The following is a 26803-nucleotide window of genomic DNA, read 5'->3' as shown; positions in this document are numbered from 1 at the left end:
GTTCAAATGGTTTAAAATTTCTTCAATGTTTAAACTGACAGACCCTGAAACTTGCACATTATAAACTTTCACTCTTATGATGGTTGAACTTTGCAATTAATCCCGAGAATCACGTTTCGAACTGTGATGCCTGGTCTTTACGGATTACGTACCAACTACGATCTCTTTGGCATAGGGCTGGGCAGTATATTGAGTTTGTACGATATACCGATATATTTTTAATATACGTTATACGGAGCATACCGTTTATATCGATATACAGTAGTTTTATCCGAGCGCATAACTTACATTTCACAGGTATATATTCCATCTGTAAATGTTAGAAAGTCATACAAATATTTCCATTTTGCTGTCAGTAGTGGACGAGCCTTCTGCTAGCGAACCTCATTCTCCTCTAAACTTCATAGTCTTCCGTGAACGAGCGCCACCGCGCAAAAACAGTGTGAATATCAATATATTGTTCAGCCCTATTCAGAACTCTAATTCGATGATACTTAAAGGGGTGGTTCAATGCGATTTCACTTTTTTAACTTTAGTTAGTGTTTAATGTTGCTGCTTGAGCATAAACAGTATTTGAAAGTTACAGCGCTGAAAGTTCAATGCAAACGGAGATGTTGTCTTTTAAAGTTATGGCAGTTTATTGCCTACAAACGGCCGGTTTGGACAACAACGAGCTTCTTCCCGGGTTGGTGACATCTTAATCCCTTGCTATTAACATAAACACTGCCCCTGGGAACATGCAACAAAGTGGGCGAGGCCATGTGGCGCAGCATAATGAAAGCGGAAGAGTTGTTTACACCGAACGCGAGCTGCGCGACGCGTCAAAAGATAATAGAACCCATTATAATCTGTGATATTTTCTACACTGGATGCGGCGCAGAAGACAGCTTCCTGAATCTACACGAGTTTAATGCTGGATTTACACAAAGACTTTTACTGAAAGATGAAACAGTTCCTACTTTAAAAGCAGAAACTGCTGTTTATTGGCTTCAAACTGTAAGTACGTTTTACGTACTTTTAAACGTAATGTTATAGTTCTGTTACTATTTTTAATGCATCAAGGACATATACAAAGAGCAACTCGTTTTTGCTAGCCAGTTAGCTAAATTCTAGTGCAACAAACACCAACAAACGTCTCTGTTCATAGACAAACAGTTGTTCATGCTAAAAGATACCTTTACAAAAATGTGACTACTCAGGCATGTATTTACTACAGTAAAGCTTTAATCAGGATAAAACTGTATATTAAAAACTAACAAACAGCAGTGACAGCTTATCTAAACACTTTGACACAAATACTAAATGAAATACCATTCATAAACGTCCTTTAAAAGCCGCGATTGCAGAGGTTCTGCTTGACTCTCTTCATCTGGGTCTGACTCGGCTCAATTTGATACAGCAATATAGGCGCTATTATTTACATTTCCTCTGAAGCGCTAACTACGTTTCCGGACGCTTTAGCGAATCATGATACACAGGGCCAGCTACCAACCTGCTAACCAATCTGAGCACATTGCGTATGTCGGAGGGAGTGGCTTCATAGAAGCAGGAAGTCAAACGAGCCGTTCATATGACAGTGGAAACAGAGGTGTAGAATAAAGATAAAATATATGAAAAATACAGCGTTTTAAAAAAAAAACGACGCATTGACATGTTAAACTGTGCCCCCAAAACACAATCAAGCCTAGAAAAAAAACACTGAACCACCCCTTCAAATATCAATACTGAGAAAACAATCTAGTATTCAGATTTCAATATTTCTTGTCAATATTCAATATTTCAATATTAAACTTTGCTTTGAAATGAATATAAATATAATACATTTGTTCACATATAATGCATTTACAAAAAGTCTATTCATTTAAGCTGTTTGTGAACCTATATAAATGATTAAGCCCATTTCTTTGATTCACATGCATTGATATATACTCAGATATTTTCTTTTAGCTGCCGTCTCAAACTCTGTTTATTCCTGCCTTGTAAATGCTCTTAATTTCATTATATTTTTTCATAATGATCTCTTAATCTTCACCAGAGAAGTGAATCAAACAGACACTCTCTATGCGATTGGTTGTTTGCCGCACGTGTCACACTTTCAGATGCACATGCTTCATCCTTTGCAAACTCTGAATTGATAAAGAACGTTTATACCGAGCGCTGAACCTGATCCAAACCAGGTTGGATTTATCTGGATTTGTCAACTCTAAATCTACTGAAACTCAGCTAGCTTCATGCAAAAGGCATCTGGCTGTGAAATGATATTCAATATCAAACACCTGATGCAGTATTCAACAGTGTGATCGATTTCTCAAGCCTCAAGTTATGCTAATTTCATATAAAAATCGATGCCAGTCCAAGTCGTTCTGTTCTACAAACTGATTTTTCATATTTGCTTTGCCTTTTGAATATTAACACGCAGCTTAATGCTGGACCTGGCACGTATTTCCATTTATGGTTTTCATCATTACCAGTTAATCAAAGCCAGAAACAACAGCTCGATTAGCTGCATTGATGATGGTGTCTGTGGTGAGGCGTTTTGGCTTCTGCAGTTCGGCAATGTTGAGTTTGAATCTGATAGGGTACCAGGGCCAGTGGAATTTTCCCTCCACCGCACACAGCGACCCGCTTACGCCATCAGCCCTTTCATCATTCTGTCGAAACAGCCTTGTTGCTCACTTTCTAAGCGATTTGCATTTTATTGTGAGGTTTTTAGATTTGCATTTGTTATTTCAGCAGGTATTTGCAACGCAAAGAAACGCAGAAGGAGATGAGGAAAGGAGTTAAGGAAAGATTTCCATTGATAAATTTTGTGCTTAGCTATAGAGTATCAGGAGCCAGGTTTAAAATGATATGTTCTCAGCGTACAGGTGTCATATTTGCATATATTTATCCCTGTCAAGGCTTGAGTTTGGGAGATTTTCTGTGGTTCATAATATGTGTTTGGATGCTGTGTTTTTGCATTTTCCCTCCTAGCCACGTTATTTGTTCCTCCCCATTACCCAACAGCATATCGGCAGTCGCATCAGGTATCCACCTTATGAAACTCATGCATTATACCCCGAGCCCCCTAATGTGCTCTGCCAACACCAACGACGTACCATCTCAGACTCCGACGGAAGCCGTTTTCTCAATAGATTCCATTTTTTCATGCGACTGGCCCCTAAAAAGGTTTTTAATAGCTCAGAGTAGAAGCTCTGCATGAGATGAGTGGCTGACGATTATCTGAGCTCAAATCCCCGTGAGGTGAGTGATTTATTACAATAATTTAAAGAAACGAGTGAGCACGGAGGCGAGCCACTATCAGCTGGCCCGCTCTATAAATAAACTGCCTTTTCTCATCATCCGCCCCTCACGTCAAGGGTTTGTTTGCGCTTCCCTCTTCCTCCATTTATTCATGTGCCTTGTGTAGCGGCGCGTTGTCTCCGACTTATTTGCCTCTAATTTATCTGAAGCAGAAGAGACTTCGGATGTTGTGATAAGAATTTTATGGTGTTTTCAAAAAAGCTTAGTTGGAAGCGAAGCATGTCGCCCGTGTGTGCAATTAGTAATACACTTTGGAATGGTTATTCTGTTTTGGAAGTGATGCATTTTGTCCATGCAAAGCTGTTGTACTTTACATGCAAACAGACTTTACATATGCAGACGAAATCATAAAAAAAATATTTTTTGAATTTTGATTTTTAAGACATTATGGCCTGGTTTCACAGACAGAGAGCTTCGATTAAGCCAGGATTAGGCCTTAGTTCAGTTAAGACATTTAAGTAGCTTTTATAAACATGCCTTAGAAACACATGGTGTGCATCTTGAGAGAAAATGGCACTGACATATTAAGAGATTTTAATATACTTTCAGTTAAAAAAGCTCAAACATGCATTTTAGTCTGAGACTAGCTTAAGCCTCATCTGTGAAAATGGGCGTAAATGTATAAAAACTATGTTTTTTGTTTTCTGAAGAAAATGTTAGTGAGGCTTTTTGATTTCAAGTGGCACAATACTACATGTGGCTGGTTGCCAGGGTGTTGCTATGTGGTTGGTGTTCTGGGTGTCCTAGGGATGGGCATTTTTGTCAGTTTTTCATTTTGAGTACTGATAAGGTTTTAAAAACAAATACTCAGGGGTGGGGCATGTCTGGCATACACTGATGCGAAAATTATTGCTGACAAATAAAAATATGACAAAAATTTGTCCATCAAAATATGAAAATATAACTAAAAAAATAAGATTGCATGATGTGAAGCTGAAGAATGAATGAACACTGAAGCCTGTTCTATATGACACATCCTATATGAGATTACTCAGACAACATAAAAGAAATATTAGGGCCTTACATCAGCATAAAAGGACACAAATGCACATGTGAACTTGACCATGCATGTTTGAATGTGTTATTCCCATTGTGGATGCGCTTTTCTACAATGTAACAACAACGCTGAAACACGGGCAACTAAAGCACAAAGAATTTATCTCATTATAATGTTATGTAGGCACATCTTGCATGTATTTTCATGATCATAGTGATTCCAGTATCACTGCACACGTTCAAATCCATCACTTTTTCATTTTCATGATTGATCATTGCCATCACGTCTGAGTACTCGTGCACATCCCTAGTGGTTTCCCTCCTTTTTGTACTGTTTTGTTCTTTAGACTTGTATTAAAAGATCTAAGATTAGGGATGCATGATATATGGGCCAACATGTCGTATCGGCTGATAAATGGTCATTTTTAATGTTTTCGTTATTGATCCGATAAGAAAATTTAAATGCCACTTGAAATCAATAACCTTTGTTAATGTTAGTTAATAAAATATTTGTGTTCATGTTAGTTCACAGTGCATTCACTAATGTTAATAGATACAGCTTCGGATCTTAAAAATGTTTATCTAAGATTAATACATCCTGTAGAAGTATAAATGGTATGCACGTGACGTCATCATTGGTTTTTAGCGTGAATGCCGCGAAAAACACGAAACACGTCTAAAATGGGAAAGAGCTGTGTGACTGACTGTACAGATAGATTTGACAAGAAAGCTGAGGTATATTTTTATAGACTGCCGAAAGCTACAGAAAAGAGAAGCAATTCACAGAAACAACTGGACTCAAAACGTGGATTTGCAGTTATCATTTTGTCAATATGTTGAATTTCAAGGTAAATTTATATATTGTATTGTTATATATTGTGTTGACAACTCAACAATTAAATATTTAGCATCTTATATTCTGCATAATTGGATGTTTTTAAATAAATGCTGACAAAAACGATACAAGTTTTAGGGCCGGACGATATTACAATATGTATAACACTGATATAAGTGATCCCCAGGATTTAGACCTACCTATATTGTATTTGCGTATTTCCCCGGTGTCGAAATCAGGCACATGTCAGGAAACATGATTCCTGGCTACAAAATCCATGGATCATTGGATCTTTAAGTTGTAAGGAACACTCTATATCCAAATTATACTGATAATCGTTTGTTTTACTTGCGTTTTCGCAGATTCCCCTATTAAATCCAGTCATGCAGCAGGACATTTTGTCACTCAGTCCAATGTTCCGGCGGGAAAGTGTACATACCCTCTATTGTTCATTCATTGTTAGTCCATGCATAACAAAATTAAACCTTTTTTTTATAAAGAAAGTTGGCTATAGGACTGTAAAACAAACAACTTTTAGATTTATAGGCCAATATATTGGTTATCAGCTTTCAAATATAAAGAATTATTGGTATCGGCCAAAATTGTATTATCGGTGCATCCCTACCTCAGATATATCTAGACTTTTTTCACTTGTTTTATCGTCCACCAGTTAGAAATCATAATTCCGATCAGCACATTTTCTCAACAAAACATGAGGAAGTTACTGAAGGTTTGAGGTTTGTTAAAATCTTAGCAGACACTGCTTATTGTTTCATTTTAAAGAATTTGCTTTAGCCTTTGACACCTAAAAATAAGATAATGGTGTTAATTCTCATGGCAGTGATGCAAATAACCTCTTTTTAATCTCCGCTATCGAGATGTACAAGACAAAATTGGTCACAGTAGCCAACAGTTGTAATATTCAAAACACACCCAATGTCCTTTGTCCTGTTAGACAACGTGTCCAAAGCAAAGGAAACAGAAGGAAGCCCTTTGTCACCGTTGTGTGCTCATGGATTTACATTGCATTAAAAATCCTGTTTTATTTTGTCATGTTCAGCAGTTACGCTGGACCAGTGACGTGGGTCATGTGCGTTCAGAGCCAGCAAGTGTCAGACTCCTGTGTCTGCGTATTGTCGGCAGCGTTGAGACGCCAAAGGACTTCAGATCAATTAAATTTAACAAATTGTCGTTGCTAGATAGACGGGTCTGTTAACAGAAACCTGCTGATGGCGAGATAACGTGGCGTTTGGTGCTGAACACAACAGGCTCCGTCGACAGGTCGGCTAGAAGGATGTGAAATGTCAAACATACCCAAAGTCCCCAACCTATTTCCTGTTTTTGAACATCACATAATGAGACATGCATACCACTTCTTTTAAGGTTTTAAGTGTGGTTGTCACGATAGCGGTAAGAATGAAATTTCTTAATTCTCAATACTAAAATTTAAATTTTAACTTCACCAAAATGCTATTGTACACACTTCCTTTAAAAAATGAGTTATACTATTGTTCAAAAGTAAGATTTTTTTATTGTTTTTGAAAAGTGTCTTCTGCTCGTCAAGGCTACATTTATTTGTTCAAAAATACAGTAAAAACAGTAATATTGTGAAATAGTATTACAATTTAAAATAACTGTTTTCTATGTGAATATATTTTAAAATGTAATTTATTCCTGTGATCAAAGCTGAATTTTTTAACATCATTACTCCAGTCTTCAGTGTCACATGATCCTTCAGAAATCATTCTAATATGCTGATTTGCTGCTCAACAAACATTTCTTATTATCACTAATGTTGAAAACAGTTGTGCTGCTTCATATTTATGTTTTTTTCAGGGTTCTTTGAATAGAAACTTCAAAATAACTTTATTTGAAAGATTTTTTTTGTAACAATGTATAAGTCTTACTTTTAACTGTGACTTTTGATCAGTTTAATACATCCTAGCTGGAAAAAAAAGCATTAATTTCTTAAAAAAAAAAATCTTTTGAACGTTAGTGTAAATATTAAAGAAAATATTTAATATTATAAGTTTAAAGTAAAACATTAACCAGCTAAAAAAAATATGGCATGTGGCTATCATTGTATCATAATTACACTACATTAAATAACAATTACTTCAAGAGTTGCCAAGTTATTATTGAATAAATAGTGTTTAATATTTTTATGTCAGATGAAATTAGCTATGTCATCATCTTGTTATCATAATAGTTTTCAGTTTCCCTCCTGTAGGCATCCCGTATGACATTGGATGTCTGGAGCTGCTGTGTTGACTAACTACCCTGATGCGTTGTCGAAATTGTACACCGCTTCGAGATGCCCAATCGTGGTGGACGACAACCTTAAAGAAATCAATAAAGAGCTCTTAGCGTCCCTGCAGAGCTTAAGGCAGCGCCATATGAAATGTCACACATATCTAATCTACGGGCAGACCTCACATTAGCACTGTTTAAGTGAATTAATCTCAGAGGTCGATGTGTTTCTGGGAACCGCAGTGAGCCTTAGTGAGCCAATATTCATCATTGATAGTTTTCATTAAAGTGGATTGTGGTACCTCATATTATCACGCATGTTTTTCCAGCGCAACCTTTGCTTAAACAAGAACATGTCAGATGTTTGAGGGAAATTTTGGTAAATAGAAAAATAATCATTTACAAAGTCGGCTATTTAAAGATTAATAACGGAATAAGATGATCTCAAGCTGAGAGACTGTATATTTGTAAGAAGGTCACTTTGTCTTTTTAAAGTAAAACTAAGTGGCCATTAATGTCTGTAGTTGAGTTAAACATTAGAACACAATGTTCTTGAAAGCAAACTAGACAGATGGCTTGTGTCCAGATATCTTTTGCAATTAAAGACGTAGTGATAATATCTGAAAAAATATGATGTAAAAAGATCACTTTTTACATAATTATCTTATCTTTGGTTGCATCACAATTCACATTCTTTTACTGCACACTAGAACAACTTGTGACTGGTACATACTAAGTGTAGTGAGACAGTACAGCAGTGGCAGCTTTTGCTCAAATTCCTCATCATTTCTTGGAAAGAGACCCAGCACAAATTCCACTTCCGTGTGACAAGGGATTGTGGGTAGTGGTCTACCCGTATAGTTTTTTCAGTGGTTCATGCTTATATTTAGAGTGCAGGATGGCTAAAATAATGCTGATATAGCATTAATTATTAAATTATGGCACATTTGGATGTACATAAAATTGTTTAAATTAAAAGAACACTTGATTGATTATGATTTCAATTTTTTAACTTTAGTGTGTAATGTTGCTGTTTGAGCATGAACAACATCTGCAAAGTTATGACGTTCAATGCAAAGGGAGATATTTTCTTTTACAGAAATCGCTTTTTAAGGACTATAACAAAACGGCTGGTAGGGACTACAACAAGCTTCTTCTTGGGTTAGTGACATCACAAACCCCAAAATTTGCATAAACCCCACCCCCGGGAACATGCACCAAAGGGGGTGAGGCCATGTTGGGCTGCTTTAGAGAAAAGGAAAGTTGTTGTAGTAGAGTGTTGTTGTCATGCCGTCATTTTACACCGGACTGCTTCACAAACGAGGGTCAGTTCAACACAAAAGATGAACATGACGGCACATGCTAGTCGATGAGTTGAATCAACTCCACAGCAACTACATAAATTTATCCACTAACCATTCAGAAACGTCCAGTTTCATTCTAAAAGTTGTAACTTCTTCCTGAGTCTCTCCATCAGTGTCGACTCCGGTTTGAACAATGTAAGGCTGAACACCGTTACTGACAATCCTCATTTTGGTTGCGTGAGATTCTCCAGCTTTGTTGTTGTTGAGCTGTTAAAGCTCCGCCCTCTTCTGGAAAGGGGGCCGGGAGCAGCAGCTCATTTGCATTTAAAGGGACACACACAAAAACGGTGTGTTTTTACTCACACCCAAATAGGAGCTATAATAAATGACACATTCAATCTGGGCTCCCCTTTAAAAACCCATCTGACCAAAAACTAATCATTAATTCAGTATAATTAGCTCAAAAAGCAAGCATGCATGCATAATATTCAGGATGGATAGTATGTAAATTGGAAGTCTGTCTTGCATTGCAAGTATAAATATTAATTAATTTGATGTTTTGAAATATATAAGTTACTGGCAGGTCAGAATCAATGCCTGCAGAATTCCACAAAATTGGATCAGCCGTCATTGGTTAACATCAACACATTCCCCTTTCCCTTGTGTTTGTTTATTAAATATTTTGGCTAATTTAATAATGCTTTTAGCCACTAATGAGAGTGTAGTAGTCTATTCAGTGTTATAAATGTTCACCTCACCATGTTTAAATGTATTTTTACAGAATTCTGCAGATTTCCCTCCATAATCAGTGTGGGAAATGCAAAAGCGTTCAAAGGCTTGAGTCAATTTATGAGGTTGGTGTCATTATGTCAGTTTCAATGACTCCTCCCTGTTCATTTTTCCCCTATTAATTTTCTTTTATTCCATTGATGCTGCGTAATGCTTATTGACAGACCTGCGCTCATATTAAGCTGCAGATGTTCCTCTCCTCTCCACTGACTGAACCGAATAGCTATCAGTCAGTCTGGAAGAGCGAATGCAAACAGGAGGGGGCGGGACCTCTCATGAGTACAGCAGTTAGTGGGCCGTCCCTGAGCCACTTTCATCACACCAACTCCAGCCAATCCCACAACAGCCTTTTGCATTTCCATGGCAACAGAGCTTTATAGCCTCACAAGAGGTGGATACAGGCGAAACGGCAGAGGAAAAAGGTTGCAAGTGAGAAGGAGATAAAAAAAAGAGAAATTTTTTTTTCCCTTCATGTTTCCCCGATGATTTAACTGGCAGCGTTTGATGACATCTTCATTCAGATCAGAGGATAAAATAGCGCAACAATGGTGGCAGGATGCTAGAATGCTTCTGTTTGGGAATGAGATGTGGACCGGCTGCTTTCTGTCCATTGATCGGATCAGTTGGATAGACAGCATGATAAGCGCCATCTAACAGGTAAAACGCCTATGCTTGGACAGACGTCTTGAATCTCAGCGCCTGGTTCTTGACACAACTGATAAACAGGTGTTTTTGGAGGGGACGGAGAGTTCTGAGTCTGCATGTTTTGTTTTCCTGTTTTTGATCCGAGTCTCTAATGGAATGCTCATCATTCCCACAGTATTTTCACATGCAAATTCATCTGTGATGTCTCGGCTGTGATTTTTGCCTCACTTCTCCTCGCAATTTAACTGATACACTTCTTTTAATGGGGGAAAAAATCTTAAATCCAATGATGTCAACATTTTTTAAGGATGTTCATTACAAATACCATTAGCTCAGACGACGTTTCCTCATATGTTTATATTTAGATACAAACAGGTTCTGATCAAAAGCCTGTTGAAGTGTGACAGATTCTGCTGCCCCTAAATGATGATATGCCATTTTAACCATGTGGACACTTGACACAAACAAACAAGCAATTACCTTACCGTGATAATTAATACACCATTAAATGTTATTGCCCCCTTTTTAGTCGCTCCTGTATTTTGAATTTAGCTTTCGAGATGTGCTTAAAAAAGATATCGGGTTGCGATGTCCGTATGTGTGTTTGTTTGGACACATAATTCCTGGGAAAGCAGTCTCAGAAGGGAACTGTCTTCTTAAAGGCACTTGCCAATGGAAGGAATTTTTAGAAACCATCTGAACATAATTATGGAAAATTGCTTCTGATGCAAACTGCAGTGCATGTCTTTTTGACGTTACAGATGGGTGACAACACAAGCTCCAATGTAGTACGGTATCATTTTAACCAGCTGGTGAGAAATAGGAAGATAATGCGCTGAAAATCCCTCTCCGTACTAACATATGTCAGTGTTGTGTGACACATCTGACACAAACGAATCCCATAGAGCTTGTGTTTTGTTTTAAAATGCCACGATAGGGTATCCAGGCGATCCAGACTAACCGGTTTCAATGGGAGTGAAGATGTCATCTGTAATGTTCTTTGAGGAATATGTAGATGTCTGTTCAAGGAAGCAGGCTTTGTCGGGAATGTATAGTGGCATCTGTCTCTGGCATGCAGCAGAACGTCATAGGCCTTCATGATGGTGCCTCAGTGCATTTTGGCTGATATTTCAGGTCTAGCCACAAGCCCAGAGGAGATGCAATGCTCAGGGTCCCTGACCTAGTTCAAGACCAAAATGCACCAGTGCTGGCAGCTGTGACTCACCAGCAGTGACCATTACAGACTTGTTCCTGGTCTCGATAATCACTTCCAGCTGTGACCTTTTATTGCCTGTCCTGTGGAAGAATGACTAAACCACAGATATTCTGATATATATATATGCCAAAAGAGGATAAATGCAATCATTTTATTGTGCTTTTGTCATTTCTAAAACACTGCTCTATTGTATTTGATATCCTTAATTTAGAATCTGTGGCGTTCCAAATCGGCATTTGTTTGCTTTTCTGTGGCATTCCAATCCGGCCAAAGACATTTATTTTTTATTTTTTTATTCTGAGCACAAAATGAAATGTTTTGCACACAATGACTTTGAAAATGTAATTTATTGCTGTGATGCAAAGCTGATTTTTTTTTTTTTTAAGCATCATTACTTGTCATCAGTATCACACAGAAATCATTCTAATGTGCTGATTTGCTTTTCAAGAAACATTTATTATTATTAATATTGAAAATAGCTGTTTCGTTTTCTTGAATAGAAAATGTATCTTGATTAAAGAGATATTTATACTTGAAATAAGACAAAAATACTTGGTAAGAAAAACATTTTTGCAGTGACATTTTTTAGGATTCTGATGAATAGAACGTTAAAAAAAACAGCTTTTATTTGAAACATAAATCTTTTGTAATATTATAAATGGCTTTACTGTCATTTTCATTAATTTAATCCATCCTTGCTGAATAAAATCATTCATTTCTTTTACTGACCCCAGACTTTTGAACGGTAGTGTACTTGTAGCATTTAAATGATAAATCAAAAAATTATAATTTTTTTTTTTAAATAATAAATAAAACACAGTTTTGTAACAACATAAGGGTCTTATTTCCTATAATAATACCTAAGCTTTGGAGTATCTTGGAATGAGGCAGTGGTGATAAACAGTAGTTTGGTCTTTAACCTTTCCTTTTGTAAGCCTTTGATTATTGTTACTATTTTTAGAGACTTGTCGAGGGTCCAGCCAATCTATTGTAATTGTGTTGAATGCTTCCTTTTCACCAGGGGCAAGACAGCGCAATCACAGCGCAAACCTTTTTACTGCAACTGTGTGTGACGTAACTGAGCCATACAAGCTATTTATAGATCAAATAGCAAGATATTTTTCGTCATGGATGCCATTTTTAGCTCTGACAGCTGTTGCACCTAACATGGCCCCTCTTGGGAACCTTGAGATGGTCGCTTAGTCGATGGCTGGTGATTGTTTATGAGTCTTACGGTGTTTGTGTTTACACCAGCTCACCTTTCTGCTCACACACACTCAGCTGTCTGCTTTACCTCTCAGGGAAGAGTTGGGTAAGTTGTCTGTGGATAATCCGTCTTACACTAAGCGGTCTGTGTCATGTGACGCGCCCTGTAGAACTGCAGGAGAGTTACGGTGTCTGCCGGACCTCTGTGTCATCAGCAGGTGGATTTACGTTTCTTAAGGCAGCCGAAGGTCAAAACGAGGCCCCTTGTGTTTTGTTTCTGGGAATCGCTTGCATAGATGTCATTCGCGGACAGTCGGATTCCGGTACAGCACTGCTGCCGTACAGTAACACTGTATTTATTAATTGCGAGTTGCTGGCGCTGCATGTGTTTGAGACCACTATATCTGAATACATAATGCCTGTGATTATACAGAACATCTGTTGGTTTTGGGTTTTGTGAGTGATTATGGAGTAATATGGAATATGCTACTTTGCAAACAGAGAAATACACTGTTTTTAATGTGTTTCGGTTTAAAGATGCTTTACCACTGTTTTTCTACATACATATACTATAATATTCTATAATATATATTACATATGTAGCATTTTGTTTCATTTTGAAGAACCAGAGTGACATCGTGAGTTCTGTTTTTGCAATTAGTTTTTTATTTTTTATTTCTATGTATAAACATATATGAGATTTTATTTATTTATTTATTTATTCTTCTTTAGACATGCCATTTTTCATACTGACCGCTGCTTTTTAAAAACACTTTGTCTGACTGGTTCAACCTTTGTAATCTCAAATCATTTTATTAATCAGTATTTTCGTCTTGTATCTAAACATCCTTCAAACAACATAAATTTACTCAAGAAGCCAACTTGCATAAAACATTTAGAGTTTAGATATTGAATCAAGTTTATGTTTTGATATTTTCACTGGAGATCCTTACTATGCAACACTTGAGTTAAAAACAAAATGTCAAAAGCGATCCCCTGGACATCCGTAGCTGATTTGTCTGTGTTTTCTCCCCAGGTCTGAGAATGAGCTCGGCTCCTTCTCTCTGATGCACTCGAGCTAAGGGCCGTCCTGGTGGATTTGCCCCTGACCCAGCGGAGCGTTTCCAGCCCCAGCCCCGCTCCACGCCCATCATGCTGATCAAAGAGTACCGCATCCCCATGCCCATGAGCGTCGAGGAGTACCGCATCGCTCAACTCTACATGATTCAGGTTTGCTCATGGTTTCATCTTGCATTAAAGCAGTAGAAAATTCTGCCATTATTTACTCCGCTTAACAATGATGCTCATAATGACAACGTCTGACAAGCTTCAAAAAGGATTAAAAAAACTCCATAAAAGTAGTTTGTACAGCTTTTGTGCTACATTCCAATTCTTTTGAAGTTTTTTAATGTAATATTAAAATATGATGCATATACAGTATGATGCCTATAATAAAATATAAGTTAAATTTAACATTTAAAATGTAAATTTTACATTTAAATTAAGTTATCTACCAAAAATATTCAACATCAAGTATGGCGACTTTAGATGCGTCATATAAGGTTTGACATCAATAATGTTTGACTATAAGACACACAAGAACCAACAGCATCTAATCTGTGCCATATTTTGAGATCTTTGGCTTAAAAATTGGTGTGTTCTATGGCTAGGTAAAAATATTGATTTCTCGATTTGAATCGATTCTCATTTTTATGAACCGATATCGATTCTTAAATCCCAAGAATCAATGTTTTTAGTCTATGGTGTTTTTGTTTGATAAATGAATCCAAGCCTCAATCCAATAAATCGCAGGCTTTGTTACTTTTAATGTGAAACAAATTCTGTCCATTTTATTACGTTTTGGTGCTCTTTAATGTGGCACGACAGATCGCTGTTGCCGCCTCAGTGCTTGTGAACGAATCATCCCTTCATCTTTACTACAAGTTATAGCATGAAGTAAACATGAATGATCATCAGAAGGCATGTTGAAAGATACAGAACTTAACAAAATCCGTGTCATGTCTCATGTATTCGTTTAATTAGTGTTTCAACTGCGGAAAAACGTCAATAAAAAAAATAAGCTTGTCTACACAATATGTCACCAGAAAAGCCATTCAATGTCCAAAAACTTGTTAGTCAGCTAGAAAAATGAACTCTAGAAAGGAGCATTTTGCTAAATACAGTATACTAAGCTAGGGTTGTCAAAAGTACTGGTACTTCAGTAACAAGTCGGTACTGAAATTTTAAAAATGTAACGATACCAGCATTTCTGGTCTGCAATGCTTGGGGCATTTTGAGTGCTGTTGACACCTAGTTTGTTCTTCACAGGAAACTATCGTACAACTTCATTCATATTATTTTTATGTGCTTTTTTTAGCCTATTTGAAGCTTGACAGACATGGTCACTCTAAACCATTGTGTGGAAAGAGCTGCGTCAATCTCCTTTTGTGTTCCACGGAAAAAATAACAGCCTGTGGGTTTGGAACAACATTAATATGGAAAAAAAAAATGGCAGAATTTTAATTTTTGGGTTCTCCTTTTAAGCACGTCATGCACTTCTATGGTTGTTTCTGTGAAGTGCGTAACATACATAAAGATGTGACTCACAGCTGGCTTGCTTGGTGTTTCCTTTTTTTAAAACATGCTGTACTCTCTGGGTCAAATGCAATGAAACTTGCATGTTTGAATCATTCAGATATGATGCACGCATTCAATTTTAAAGAACAAAGATAGTGCTTCACGTCTCGTACCTCAGTCTATTTTTGGTAGGGCACAATAGTTTCACATGCTCTAAAAATTTCACTAAATCTGGCCCGCAATCCCCTGAGAGAGGATGTCAGAGAGGTTTCGGGTGCTGGCGAGGCAGGAAGCACCTTACGCATTGTGCTGATGCCGAAACCACCAGCATGCTCGTGGAAAAACGCTGATGCTCAACGGCAGCCAGGAATCAATACGGACCACTGCGATGTGCTAATGTAGATGTTGTGAGTGTTTCTAGAAGGGCTAATGTTGTAAACTGTGGTCTGCACCATGGCAGTGTTGGTTTACTTATTATTTGTTGAAAAGGCAAGGTAAAAGCTTTGTTTTGAAAACTAGTAAGCTCCCTAGATAGACAGCATTGTAAGACATCATGGCCAGAAAAGCTGTTCCAAAAGATAAGCAGCAATCTTCAAGTTTTCATTTTGTCCAAATTCTAAGGTGTAACAAGTATCTTTCATAGAGAAGGCAATCCCAGAATGCACTGGGCCGAGATCAAGAAACAAAACAAAGATGGCGAAAAATTCAAAAGTAATATTGAATAAGTGAAGTTTGAAGTTTTTCAATAAAAATAGTTCAGTCTAATAGGGCTGTATGATTAATCAAAATAAAATCATAATGATGACATACAAGAAAAAAAGTAAATTGTGCCCACTATTTACTATTTCGTTCCCTCGATTTACTATTTCATCCCCTCAATTTGCTAAATTGTGCCCACAATTTACTATTTCGTCCCCTCAAATTGCTAAATAGTGTGGACGATTTACTATTCCGTTCCCTCGATTTGCTAAATCTTCCACACTATTTACTAATTAGTTCCCTCAATTTGCTAAATCGTGCGCACTGTTTACTATTTTGTTCCCTCAATTTGCTAAATCGTGCAGACGATTTACTATTCCGTTCCCTCAATTTGCTAAATCGTCTGCACTACTTACTAATTCGTTCCCTCGATTTGTTAAATTGTTGCGGGCAATTTACTAATTCGTACCCTCGATTTGTTAAATTGTTGCGGGCAATTTACTAATTCGTTCCCTCGATTTGCTAAATTGTGTGCGCGATTTACTAATTTGTTCCCTCGATTTGCTAAATTGTGTGCGCGATTTACTAATTTGTTCCTTCGTTCCCTCGATTTGCTAAATTGTGTGCATGATTTAGCTTACTATCTTTTTCCTGGATGTCGTGTGCGGGGCTCCATACAATAGTTTTGTTTAATCATTTCATTTAGTAATAATAATAATAATAATAATAATTTTATTTTACAGTACATTAGTATTATTAATTTATAGTCATATTGGTATATAATCACAAAATGTTTGGCCCTACAGACAAGCACAGCAAACCTGGCACTTTTTTTTAAGATTGCGTTTTTTATCAGAAAAAGTACAATTAGAGATTTCCCCCAAATTGCTTTAATCCCTTTTAGAGTATCGTGGCAGTAGTTTATCAACATGTTAACGTCAAGCTCTATTGGAACTGATTGTAAGTTGAGTCTTGAATTCATTTGTGTGCCACAAAGTTGCTGCTTTACATATAAAGCGTTCATCAGAGCTGTATCTAGCGAAACGTCTGTCTGTAGAGGTTTGGGTGAAATATAATGAACTAGCTCGTCTCCAGCATGCTCAGATCATTCTTCAAGCTCACAGCGAGGTTACGGCCACAGATCTAACTGAGCTTCCACCCACATGCTCTGCTTTCTCTGAATGGTCTTATAAGGTTAATTAGCAGTCTGTCAATGCAGCTGCCTCTCAGTGTTGATGTCAGTGAGGTATTAAGCAAACGGCCCCTATAGACAACCAGGACGTTACTATCCAATTGCAGCAGGCATGCTAAATTTAAGCACTTGTGCTAAGTCAGTGGACATCAGAATCGAACGTTGACTCGCATAAGACTTGAAGTCCTTCGGGAACGAGTGTCTAATTAGCAGATTTCTAAAAGCGTGAGTCATCGAAAGTGTGAAATAGCGTCCATATGACTGATGGTTGGATCGTTTAGGCTTGGCGTAGAGATTCGAAGTTTGAAGCCAATTAACACGCTAAATCTGCATTTAAAGAGAACATTTGTGTCCTTGTTAAAGTTAGTTTCACTTGTTTATTTGGATTGTTTTATGCGTTCTTTGCAAGTCTCACTTTTTATAGGCACCATCTGTTGACATGCCATCGCAGAGTTCCCCTAATGAGTGTGTGGTGGGCACACACACGGTTCGGCATGCTCGTACACTGTCAGAGTGACCCCGCTGGTGTAGTATTAAACCTGTGTGTGTGTGTGTGTGCCGATGCTTCCGATTACAGCGACTGCTGTTCTAGTAGCCTCATGTTACATGGCAGAACTCTGGTCAGAAACCATGAACAGATGTTCAACGCTGGTGGAAATATAAACAAATCTAGTTCCGCTGTGGAAAGAGTGAGGTGGTTTTTGGTGTGTGTGATGCACCAAAGATGAGTTTTTCACTTCGTGAGCCAGTGTATGTCATCCGAGTTGAGTCACACCAGTGCATTATGGATTTAGATTGTTTGGTAATTGATTACTTCAAGCTTGGGTGGGGCAATCAAATGAAGTCACATCACGGATATTACAGTGATTTTTAAATGCACTTTGTATATGGCAATTAGGGAGATAGTTCACTCAAAAATGAAAATTTGCTGGTAATTTACTCTTCCTCAGGCCATCCAAGATGTAAGTGACTTTTATTCAGCAGAACAATAAAGAAGATATTTATCTGAAAACATGGCGGTCCTTGGTGATTCACATGCAAGTCAATGGCTACCGTCACTAAACACACAGGCAAAACTGACACGTGTTTGTTTACAACAGAGAGGGAGGACTCGTGTGTTGTATTGTTCATCAAAATGGTACCTGCTTGTGCTTATCCTGGATTGCTTGAGCAATCTCAGTCAGAAAGGCTTTTAACAGATTCTTAAAGGCACAATATGTAAGATTTTTGGATTAAAATATCTAAATCCAGAGAAATAAGCTATTTTAACCAGGACATGGACCGTGTCCGTGCGTCGCCTATCCATGCAGTGCTTCCCACACATAGACTTTACTTGGGCGGGCTGCCCACGTATAATAACGGCCACCCAAGTATATTCGTAGACACATTTTTGCTTTTATTATTTTTATCCTCTTATACTTTTAAATCCACGCAATATAATGAAACCATCCGCGATCGATTAACTAGTCGTTTCATACCTGCTCGTTATGCGTGCGTCAGAACTGTTTACTCCCGCTAATGTTCCCAAAGGCGCTGCATTTTACAAAGTCACAAGGGGGCGCTGTTACGCGTTCTACAGCACTTCAGTCTGCTTCAGAAGTGATTCTCAATCAATGAAAAGCACAGATTTATGCCAAGTTATTGCTAATGAACTCAAGCTGATGAATTATTACAATGTCTACTTTATGGCCTATTTATATAAAATGTTTTAGACGATTCTAAGAATCTGAAGGATCAGCCTGCAATAGTACAGACATTTCAAAATAAGAGTACCAGTGTATTTCAGGCTTGTTTATAATTAAAAGTCACACGCTAAGTTTTTTCTTTTTCTTTTGGGCAATATTGGTATTTTGGTTACACTATAAATTGTATTCAGTTTGATTTCCATTTAATTCATAGTAAATTATTGTAGTCTCCCCCACAGGAAGAAAAGACTTGAGAACATTATTTGACACATATATTATTAATTTTATAAATTTTACTAGTAAACTCTGTGTCCCATTCACTGAGAGAGACACTATATGACAGCAAGGAGAACATAGGAAAATGTGAACCATTTTAATGCTGTAATTTTGCACAATTTACAATGCATAATAATGCATAATATTAGTATGCAATTAAATGTAATATGCTATGTAATTAAAATTAATTTCAATAAATAAAAATACTTTAAAAATCACACATTAATTGTTTGTCACATGTAGTAGACCATTTTTGTGCCATGGGTAATAGTAGGATTTTTTTGCCCGGCTACCACTGCAAGTATATTTCAAACCAGTGGGAAGCACTGATTGGTGTATTTGTATAACTGAAAATTATTTAATACTATTCTTTCTTGTTTTTATTTAATAAAAAACTGTTGGAAAACATCTTTTGCTATTTTCTTAAAAATTTATTTTAAATGTATTTTTACTACATTTTACTTCTTGCGTGAAACCTTTTAAATCTGTTTGGCAACAGTGGCTTGGTTTTGGTTGAAATGCTGGTTCATCTATATAAAAAAAATAAAAAAATCACCCTTTTAAGCCATTTCAATGCAAGCACATAATTATATTGAGATATGTATTGAATATTGTCATTTTTTTGTTCTATACACCAGCAGGAATTTGTCTTTCAAAGCTTCCGTCACAGCAGCATCACACTTTCCCGCTGTATCCCTCGCTCTCCTGTTTTCTCTTTCTCTCCCCTCCAGTCAGACCCCCTCCTCTGCAGCGTCACAGCTGAGCTCCGGTTGCCATGGATACCTGTGACATCAGCCGGAGCATGGCGCTCACTGCAGTCATTTGTTTGTGGCGCGAGAGGGGAGACGGAGGGAGAGGTCACGATGATGCAGGCCTGTTGCCAGGGCAACTTCACTCCCGTGATTTCTGCTCTCCGCAGATGGGCAGTGAAGGTGCATCGCACCGAGGTTAAACCTCTCACATGATCTTCGCCGTCCGTGTCCATATAGGGCAGCATTTGCTTTTCACTCATCCACGGAGATGCTAAATTAAGGGTAGAGTTGAGTGCGGCTTCGGCAAGAAAGAGGAATATTTTGAGGGCGGGTGGTACATTTCAACTGGAGAGCAGGAAATCTCTGTGGATGCTCCTTTTTAGGGCCTAGTCGTTTTTCATTTGAATTAACGTCATCCATGTGAAATATGTAATTAGCTAGAGTGCACAGGAATCCTGCCAGGCAAAACTGAACTCCAGTTTTCTGCTTTCTATCAGTTACAGTAGTCTCAACACGGCTCTCTGTGCCAACCGAGCATTTTTCTCATCTTCATTATGACCTCTCAGCAGTTACTGGCCTTTCAAATATATTCATTTTGCATTATTTTCATCAAAAAGTGCTTTCTCAGCATAAAGTACTTTTTGTACCATCAGCACTACCTTCATAAAAAGAAATGAATCCCCACTAAATTACTATTATTATTATATTTCAACCATTTGAGGGTCTGATTCTATTAAACTGGGTCATTTAAAAGGGATTATTAGAGCTTCTCTCAGCCGTCAACCGGAAACATCATGTGATCATCAAGTGATCGATTATGTTCAGAATTGAGCAGCGAGAAAGTTTTGCTTCAGTACGAGAGTATTATGTAGTTTATCCAGCCGAGATGCGCAAGTTTTAGCATAGAGTAATTTTAAGTATTAATCTTTGGTGTGTTACTCGTCCTGTACAGACATCCCTGATTCAATGATGAATAATATAATTGAATTGCACCAACAAAATCATTGTCTCTCTGGCGTGGTTTGCTGCACTATTGTTCATCTCATACATCTCATAGATTGTAAACTCGACAAAAGTGAAGGAAACCGCAGCGCGGTTAAAACCATTGCACTTAAAAACTGGTTCTCAACTGGTGAGTTGTGACCCAAAATCAGGTCACAAGTCTGTCCTTATAGGGTCGTGATTAGAGGGGAAACACAACTGTGCTAGTTGAACATTAACAGTTCATTATTATTAAATGTTGCTCCATATCATCTCCATATCATCCAACTTACGTTTATGCTAATAACTTCTGAACTGTAAGGGCTAGAAACAAAATTCATTTTCCGTGAAAATTTTTTCGCCATTCTTAGAGGATTTGTCTGATTTTCACCAGAATTGACTCAAATCATCTTGGCAAAATTTATTAAATACTTTTTGATGAACTGTTCTCAAATAAAGTGTGCAAATGCAGTGCTTTAGCATATTGAGATGAATCTTGGTACGTCTTCACAAGCATGACCTGAGGCTACATACAGTGCAGTGGCGTGCAGTGGTGCTCTGAAATGAGGAGGCACTTTTTTTTTTCATGTGCATTACTCTTAAAGTTGACAAATCTTCCTTGTTAAATGAACATTACTTTACAGTACATCAAAAAAAAAAAAAGAAAAGAAACCAAATACAACTCTATTTTGTAATTTTACATTAACAATGTAATGTTCTATTTATCAAAACCAAGTCAATCTCATCAAGCATCGAGTCTTTTAAGCATTTCTACATTAATTCCAAAATAATAACTAAAGGCAATAATAATTTAAACAATATATTTTATTTGTTTATTGCGGTTTTTCTTTTTAATTGTCAACCTAGGATATTTTGGATCATCAGTCATGCTCCATTAACACCGTCTGTCACAGACACGAATTGCATTTTTAATTTCACCAAGCTGATTGCACTAAAAAACCCCGCAGTAATCATGCTTTCAGTCCACTTCAAGTTTGATTTTGACGTGACATAAAGTAGTGATATATCTAACTGGGTGATCTGTTTACTTACTTTTCGATTAGTCTTCCGATTGACGCCATCATTTGTTCAGTCAATCCTACGCGCGGAACGCCCACGTCAACGAGAGGTGGGATTTATCGCACAAACCAATCATATCCAATCATAACCAATTACATCCAATCATAGCGCAATGGAGACATTGCCTCCTCTCACGTGACTTTCCCCCATTCATTCTCAATTACCCCCCACAAAACCCACCGCACGCCGGGGTTCTGATGATTTTCTATAGATTCCTATGAGAGGAAAGGGAGGCATGACTCCTCTGTGTAACTTTACCTGCGGGTGTCGCTGTTGGGCAGTGTTCCTTAAGAAATACGCGTGACTTGCGCTCTTTTTAATGTCATAATTTGTAATATTTGTGTTGTTTTATATGTAATATGGATTATTTCCTCATCCTATTTTTTTGAGGAGGCACTGCCTCCCTTGCCTACTCGGAGGAAACGCCCCTGATACAGTGTTTCGGTACAGTGCCACTTATTGGTCAGGAGATATGAAAAATTTATATTTTTGCTTATAACTTCTGAACGGTTTGCCTAAAAATCATAAAACTGGTCTCTGTTTTTATTCAGTGCAGCATACCGAGTCATATACCCAATTTTCCAATATTGGTAATTTTGGGCTTCGAGAGTTTTTTTAATTTTGTAGTAAAGTGCTGTAATATGCACACAAATTAGCGTATAGTTACGAAACTGTATGTGTCATTGGGACCATGCCATAAGGTTTTTTTCTTACCAGTGTGAAAGAGACTCAAAATACTCATATGTTGCACATACAATTAAGAGTTATACACCATTTTAATATGTGGAATATCTTCTTTTATTTGTGTACACTCAGAGTAAAAACAAAATGTTGTGCTTTTTGTAAAATAAAGAAAACTAACATGATTCATGATCTCTCGTCTCCCTCTGAAGGAAGTCCAATCTCATAGTTCTCAGAAAATGAACTGTAACTTAGTGAATACTAATCACAAAAAAATTAGACTTATGTCTAAAAAAGACGTTGAAATGTCAGGTTTTAAATCGTGTAAGTCAAATCCAGAGGTGGAAGTAACGAATTACAAATACTCGCGTTACTGTAATTAAGTAGTTTTTTCGGGTTTTTGTACTTTTTTGAGTACATTTTTAAATCTGTAATTGTACTTGTACTTAAGTACAAATTAAGCTAAGCAATCTACTTCGCTACTTGTAAAATCACATTCCGTTACTGAGTACGCCAACAATTTTTTGACCAGCATATTGGTAGCCAATAAAGTTATCCGATCGTAAACGGACCAATGGAAACCCTGATATTTTACCAGTGGCGCGTTCTCATTCTCTCGTCTTCCCGACAGCGAGTTTGACACACTCCCGCCGCCTCCTCCTGTCACTCGTCTCAGTTACAGCGCAGGATTGCAGGTATTGCGCATAATTTTAATCATACCCGCAGGTTTGTTGTATCGCGAGAACACATTCATGTAATGGCAGAAAACGACGCGAGCTCTCAAATATACAAGTGAACTGCCTCTCCACTGAGCGCGCAGTCTGTGTAGTGTGCAATCGTGAATCTCTCCTTGCTTTTAAATAAAACGCTGTAAAAAGTTATCAAACAATCAGAATAGACTTCCATGCCTGTCTGATGAAAATGCTACAGGAAATCTTATTGGCTAAAAGTGAAATACACCATAAAGTCTCAACAAACAAAGGTGGATCTTTAATTTCTTTTCAATGTAGCCTAGATGTATGTTTCAGAGTGGGGCATTTGTATGATTTGTACATATGAATAACCTAGTCTGTCTAACTGCATCACTGCATACAGAAATTAAATGTCAAACCCCTCTGATGTTCTTTTTATCTAAATAAACAATATATATATATATATATATATATATATATATATATATATATAATATATATATATATATATATATATATATATGTGGCTCTTAAAGGGTTAGTTCAACCAAAAAAAAAAAAAAAAAATTATTTCATTAATTACTTATCCTCATGATGTTCCAAACCCTTAAGACCTTCGTTTATCATCAGAACACAAATGAAGATATTTTTGATAAAATCCAAAAGCTTTCTGACCCCAGACTGCAACGTAATTGGAGCTTTTGCAGGCCCAGAAAGATAGTAAAGACATTGTTAAAATAGTCCATGTGACTACACAGTAAAATCTCCAGAGTTAAATCAACTCTGCTCAGAGTACATATGGTCCCTCTCTAAATAGTGTTAAAATAACACTGAAGCAGAGTTAAAGTTAATGAGATAATTAAGCAATAATTAAGGCTGTGACTGAAGTCAGTTGTAGTTGTTGTGTTTCTTATTTCTTCAGTGTTTCTGCTTGTTAACAGCAGGTGTTCATCACTAATGCACAATCATTACTTAATTAATTGTTTAATTATCTCATTAACTTTAACTCTACTTTAGTGTTATTTTAACACTATTTAGAGAGGGACCATATGTACTCTGAGCAGAGTTGATTTAACTCTGGAGATTTTGCTGTGTACAGTGGTTTAACCTTAATGTTATAAAGCAACCAGAATACTTTTTTGCGTGCAAAAAAAAAACATATATAACAACTTTATTAAACAATCTCCTCTCTCTGTGTCACTCTCTGACGGTGTTCGTGTGAGCACCACAGCGCATGCATGTGATGCTGATGCAGAATCCAGCCAATAATGAGCCGACAGTGTTTACTACGTCAGCAGTGTCAGAGACTGACATGGAAGAGAAGAAATTGTTGAATAAAGTGGGGTTTTTTTTTGTTTGTTTGTTTTGTGCACAAAAAGTATTCCGGTCACTTCATAACATTAGGATTGAACCACTGTTGTCACATGACTGTTTTAACAATGCCTTATCTACCTTTCTGGGCCATAAAAAGTGGTAATAATGTTGCAGTCTATGGAGGGTCAGAAAGTGCTCAGATTTCATCAAATCTGAATTTGTGTTCTGAAGATGAACAAAGATCTTATGAGTTTGAAACAACATGAGAGTGAGTAATTAATGACAGAATTTTCATTTTTGGGTGAAGAAATTCAGTGTTGTATTTCATATATCTCAACTGAATAGAGGTCATTTGTTTTTGTTCTTTATTTTTACTGTCTGTTTACTTGTCTTTTTTGTAAATTCAATTCAGTTTGAAATCAAGCTTTCTTGTGCTGCATGAGTGCTACTGCAACAAAGTTACCCTATTGTAAAGACAGAAATACACAGAGTGAGCATATATTTAAGTGAGATTACTGTACTGGTAATTGATCAATGTTATTGTTTTTTAAAATGATACTGAATATTGATCATTTGTTTTGTATTGAAGTTAGAAATTCCAGCATTGTGACTACTTCATACACTTCATGAATAAGGTGAAAGTGCTTTGTTGAAAGTAGCTATTTTCTAATGATTGGTTGAATATTGTTTGCCAATTCATTAAATATCGCCGACTAAAAAGTAACTAGTAATTTTAGTACTTTGAGTAGTTTTTTAGAAGAGTAATTTGTACTTTTACTCGAGTGCTTTTTTGACACCAGTACTTTTACTTGTAATTGAGTATTATTTCAGCAATGTAACAGTACTTGTACTTGAGTACAAATTTTCAGTACTCTTTCCACCACTGGTCAAATCAAAAACAAACATTCTGTGTTTATGTAATCTGTATGAAAAGAGAGCCATGTCAGAAATCCGTGATTCAGCTCATTATCCGCTAATGCGACCACGCCCACGGAGGGAGTGCTATTCAGATGCAAATTCTGAGTCAATGCATGCATTCATCGTCTCAATCGTGTATTTATTGTCTTGAAAAGTGTTTTGAATAGCCATAGTTAGCGATCTCTGTCCTCTGTTAGTTTGGTTAGTTCCTGGATTGCCTATTCTTCTTAAGTGCTCAGGCATTTGTGGACTAAAGGTGTACAGAGCGCCCTCCGGCTGCAAGTATGAATTCAAAACACAGTATCAAGCACTCATAGTAATGACAATAAATCCTGAATAAATATTACTCTTCTGTATAGAAAATTGACAAACATATGAGAATCCATCAATATTTCTCCAAATGCGCATGCTTTTAAGCTAAAAGCCTATATGAAATGCCATAGAGGTAACATAATTGTTCAGACACTTTGCATCACAGAAATACATTATATTTTAAAGAATATAATAGAATACCATTATTTTAAATTGTAATCATATTTCACAGTATTGCTGTTTTTTCTGTATGTTTGATTTACACCATGATGAGATTTGAATCATGATCACAGAGGGTTTTTTCACAGCCTATCGACCCGAAAGGCCTCATTAATATGCACGTCATTTCAGGTCATTATTATGTGATTCTTTTGTCTTCTCAGGTGAGAGTCACACATTATACATGAGGATTCACGCCTCCACGCATACTGTGTTTCTTGACCAAAGATGTTTTAGAAAATTTAAATCTCTCTATTGTTTTATATGAACAAGCAGGCAGCATAATACCTCATTTTGAAGCAAAAACTCTAGTCTACAACCTCAAATACCCAGAAGTCTTGTGAACAAAGATTTAATATATATTTTTTGGCTTTATTTCAGTGACTTAAGTTTTTTGTTTTTTCAATAACCACGCATAAACAGTACATACATGTTCCTCACATATTATTGTAGCCTAGTTTGTGCTGAATACAGTGTAATGACACTTTTTCCATTAATACGTTTATGAACAACTGAAAAAAGCACAAATGTCAGGGCATGTCAAAACTTCTCCAGGGTCCCAAAAATCCTCAGACCCCTGAGGGTTAATGTGTTTTTGGTCATTTAAAACTGAATTCACGGCTGAATAGAACAAACTCTTGGGTCTCCCTTGCGCAATCTTTGTTGATATTGAAGGGACTTTCGCCGCACTACAGTGACGCTGTTTGCGTCACTGAAATAAACAAATCTGATTGCACGGTACATTTTGGAGTTTACTTGAATCGCAACGGAGGGCGGACTGACCAGACTGATATATCTTGTAGAAGATATATCAGTCTAGCCTTGCCAGGCAAACCGTTTGTCTGATTTTCACCAAAATTGGCTCAGTTCATCTTCAGACC

General features: G+C 37.0%; 1 protein-coding gene across 12 annotated transcripts in view; it reads left to right on the top strand.

The window, feature by feature from the left end:
- Positions 1-26803, top strand: part of LOC137028521 (membrane-associated phosphatidylinositol transfer protein 2) — an 84453-nt gene that overhangs the window by 8750 nt on the left and 48900 nt on the right. For 7 of the 12 annotated variants that reach the window (XM_067397398.1, XM_067397392.1, XM_067397388.1 and 4 more), the window contains exon 2: positions 13581-13774. In XM_067397398.1, the coding sequence (XP_067253499.1) occupies positions 13697-13774 (78 nt within the window). In that variant the 5' untranslated portion in view covers positions 13581-13696. Of the gene's footprint in view, positions 1-5034; positions 5148-5191; positions 6545-7027; positions 9543-12307; positions 12651-13580; positions 13775-26803 lie in introns of those variants that run through there. The other 5 variants (XM_067397390.1, XM_067397396.1, XM_067397393.1 and 2 more) reach the window with 5 other exon arrangements.

The sequence above is a fragment of the Chanodichthys erythropterus genome, chromosome 10, assembly GCF_024489055.1.
Source record: "Chanodichthys erythropterus isolate Z2021 chromosome 10, ASM2448905v1, whole genome shotgun sequence".
Taxonomy (NCBI): Eukaryota; Metazoa; Chordata; class Actinopteri; order Cypriniformes; family Xenocyprididae; genus Chanodichthys; species Chanodichthys erythropterus.
This window is presented reverse-complemented; position numbering and strand designations above follow the sequence as displayed.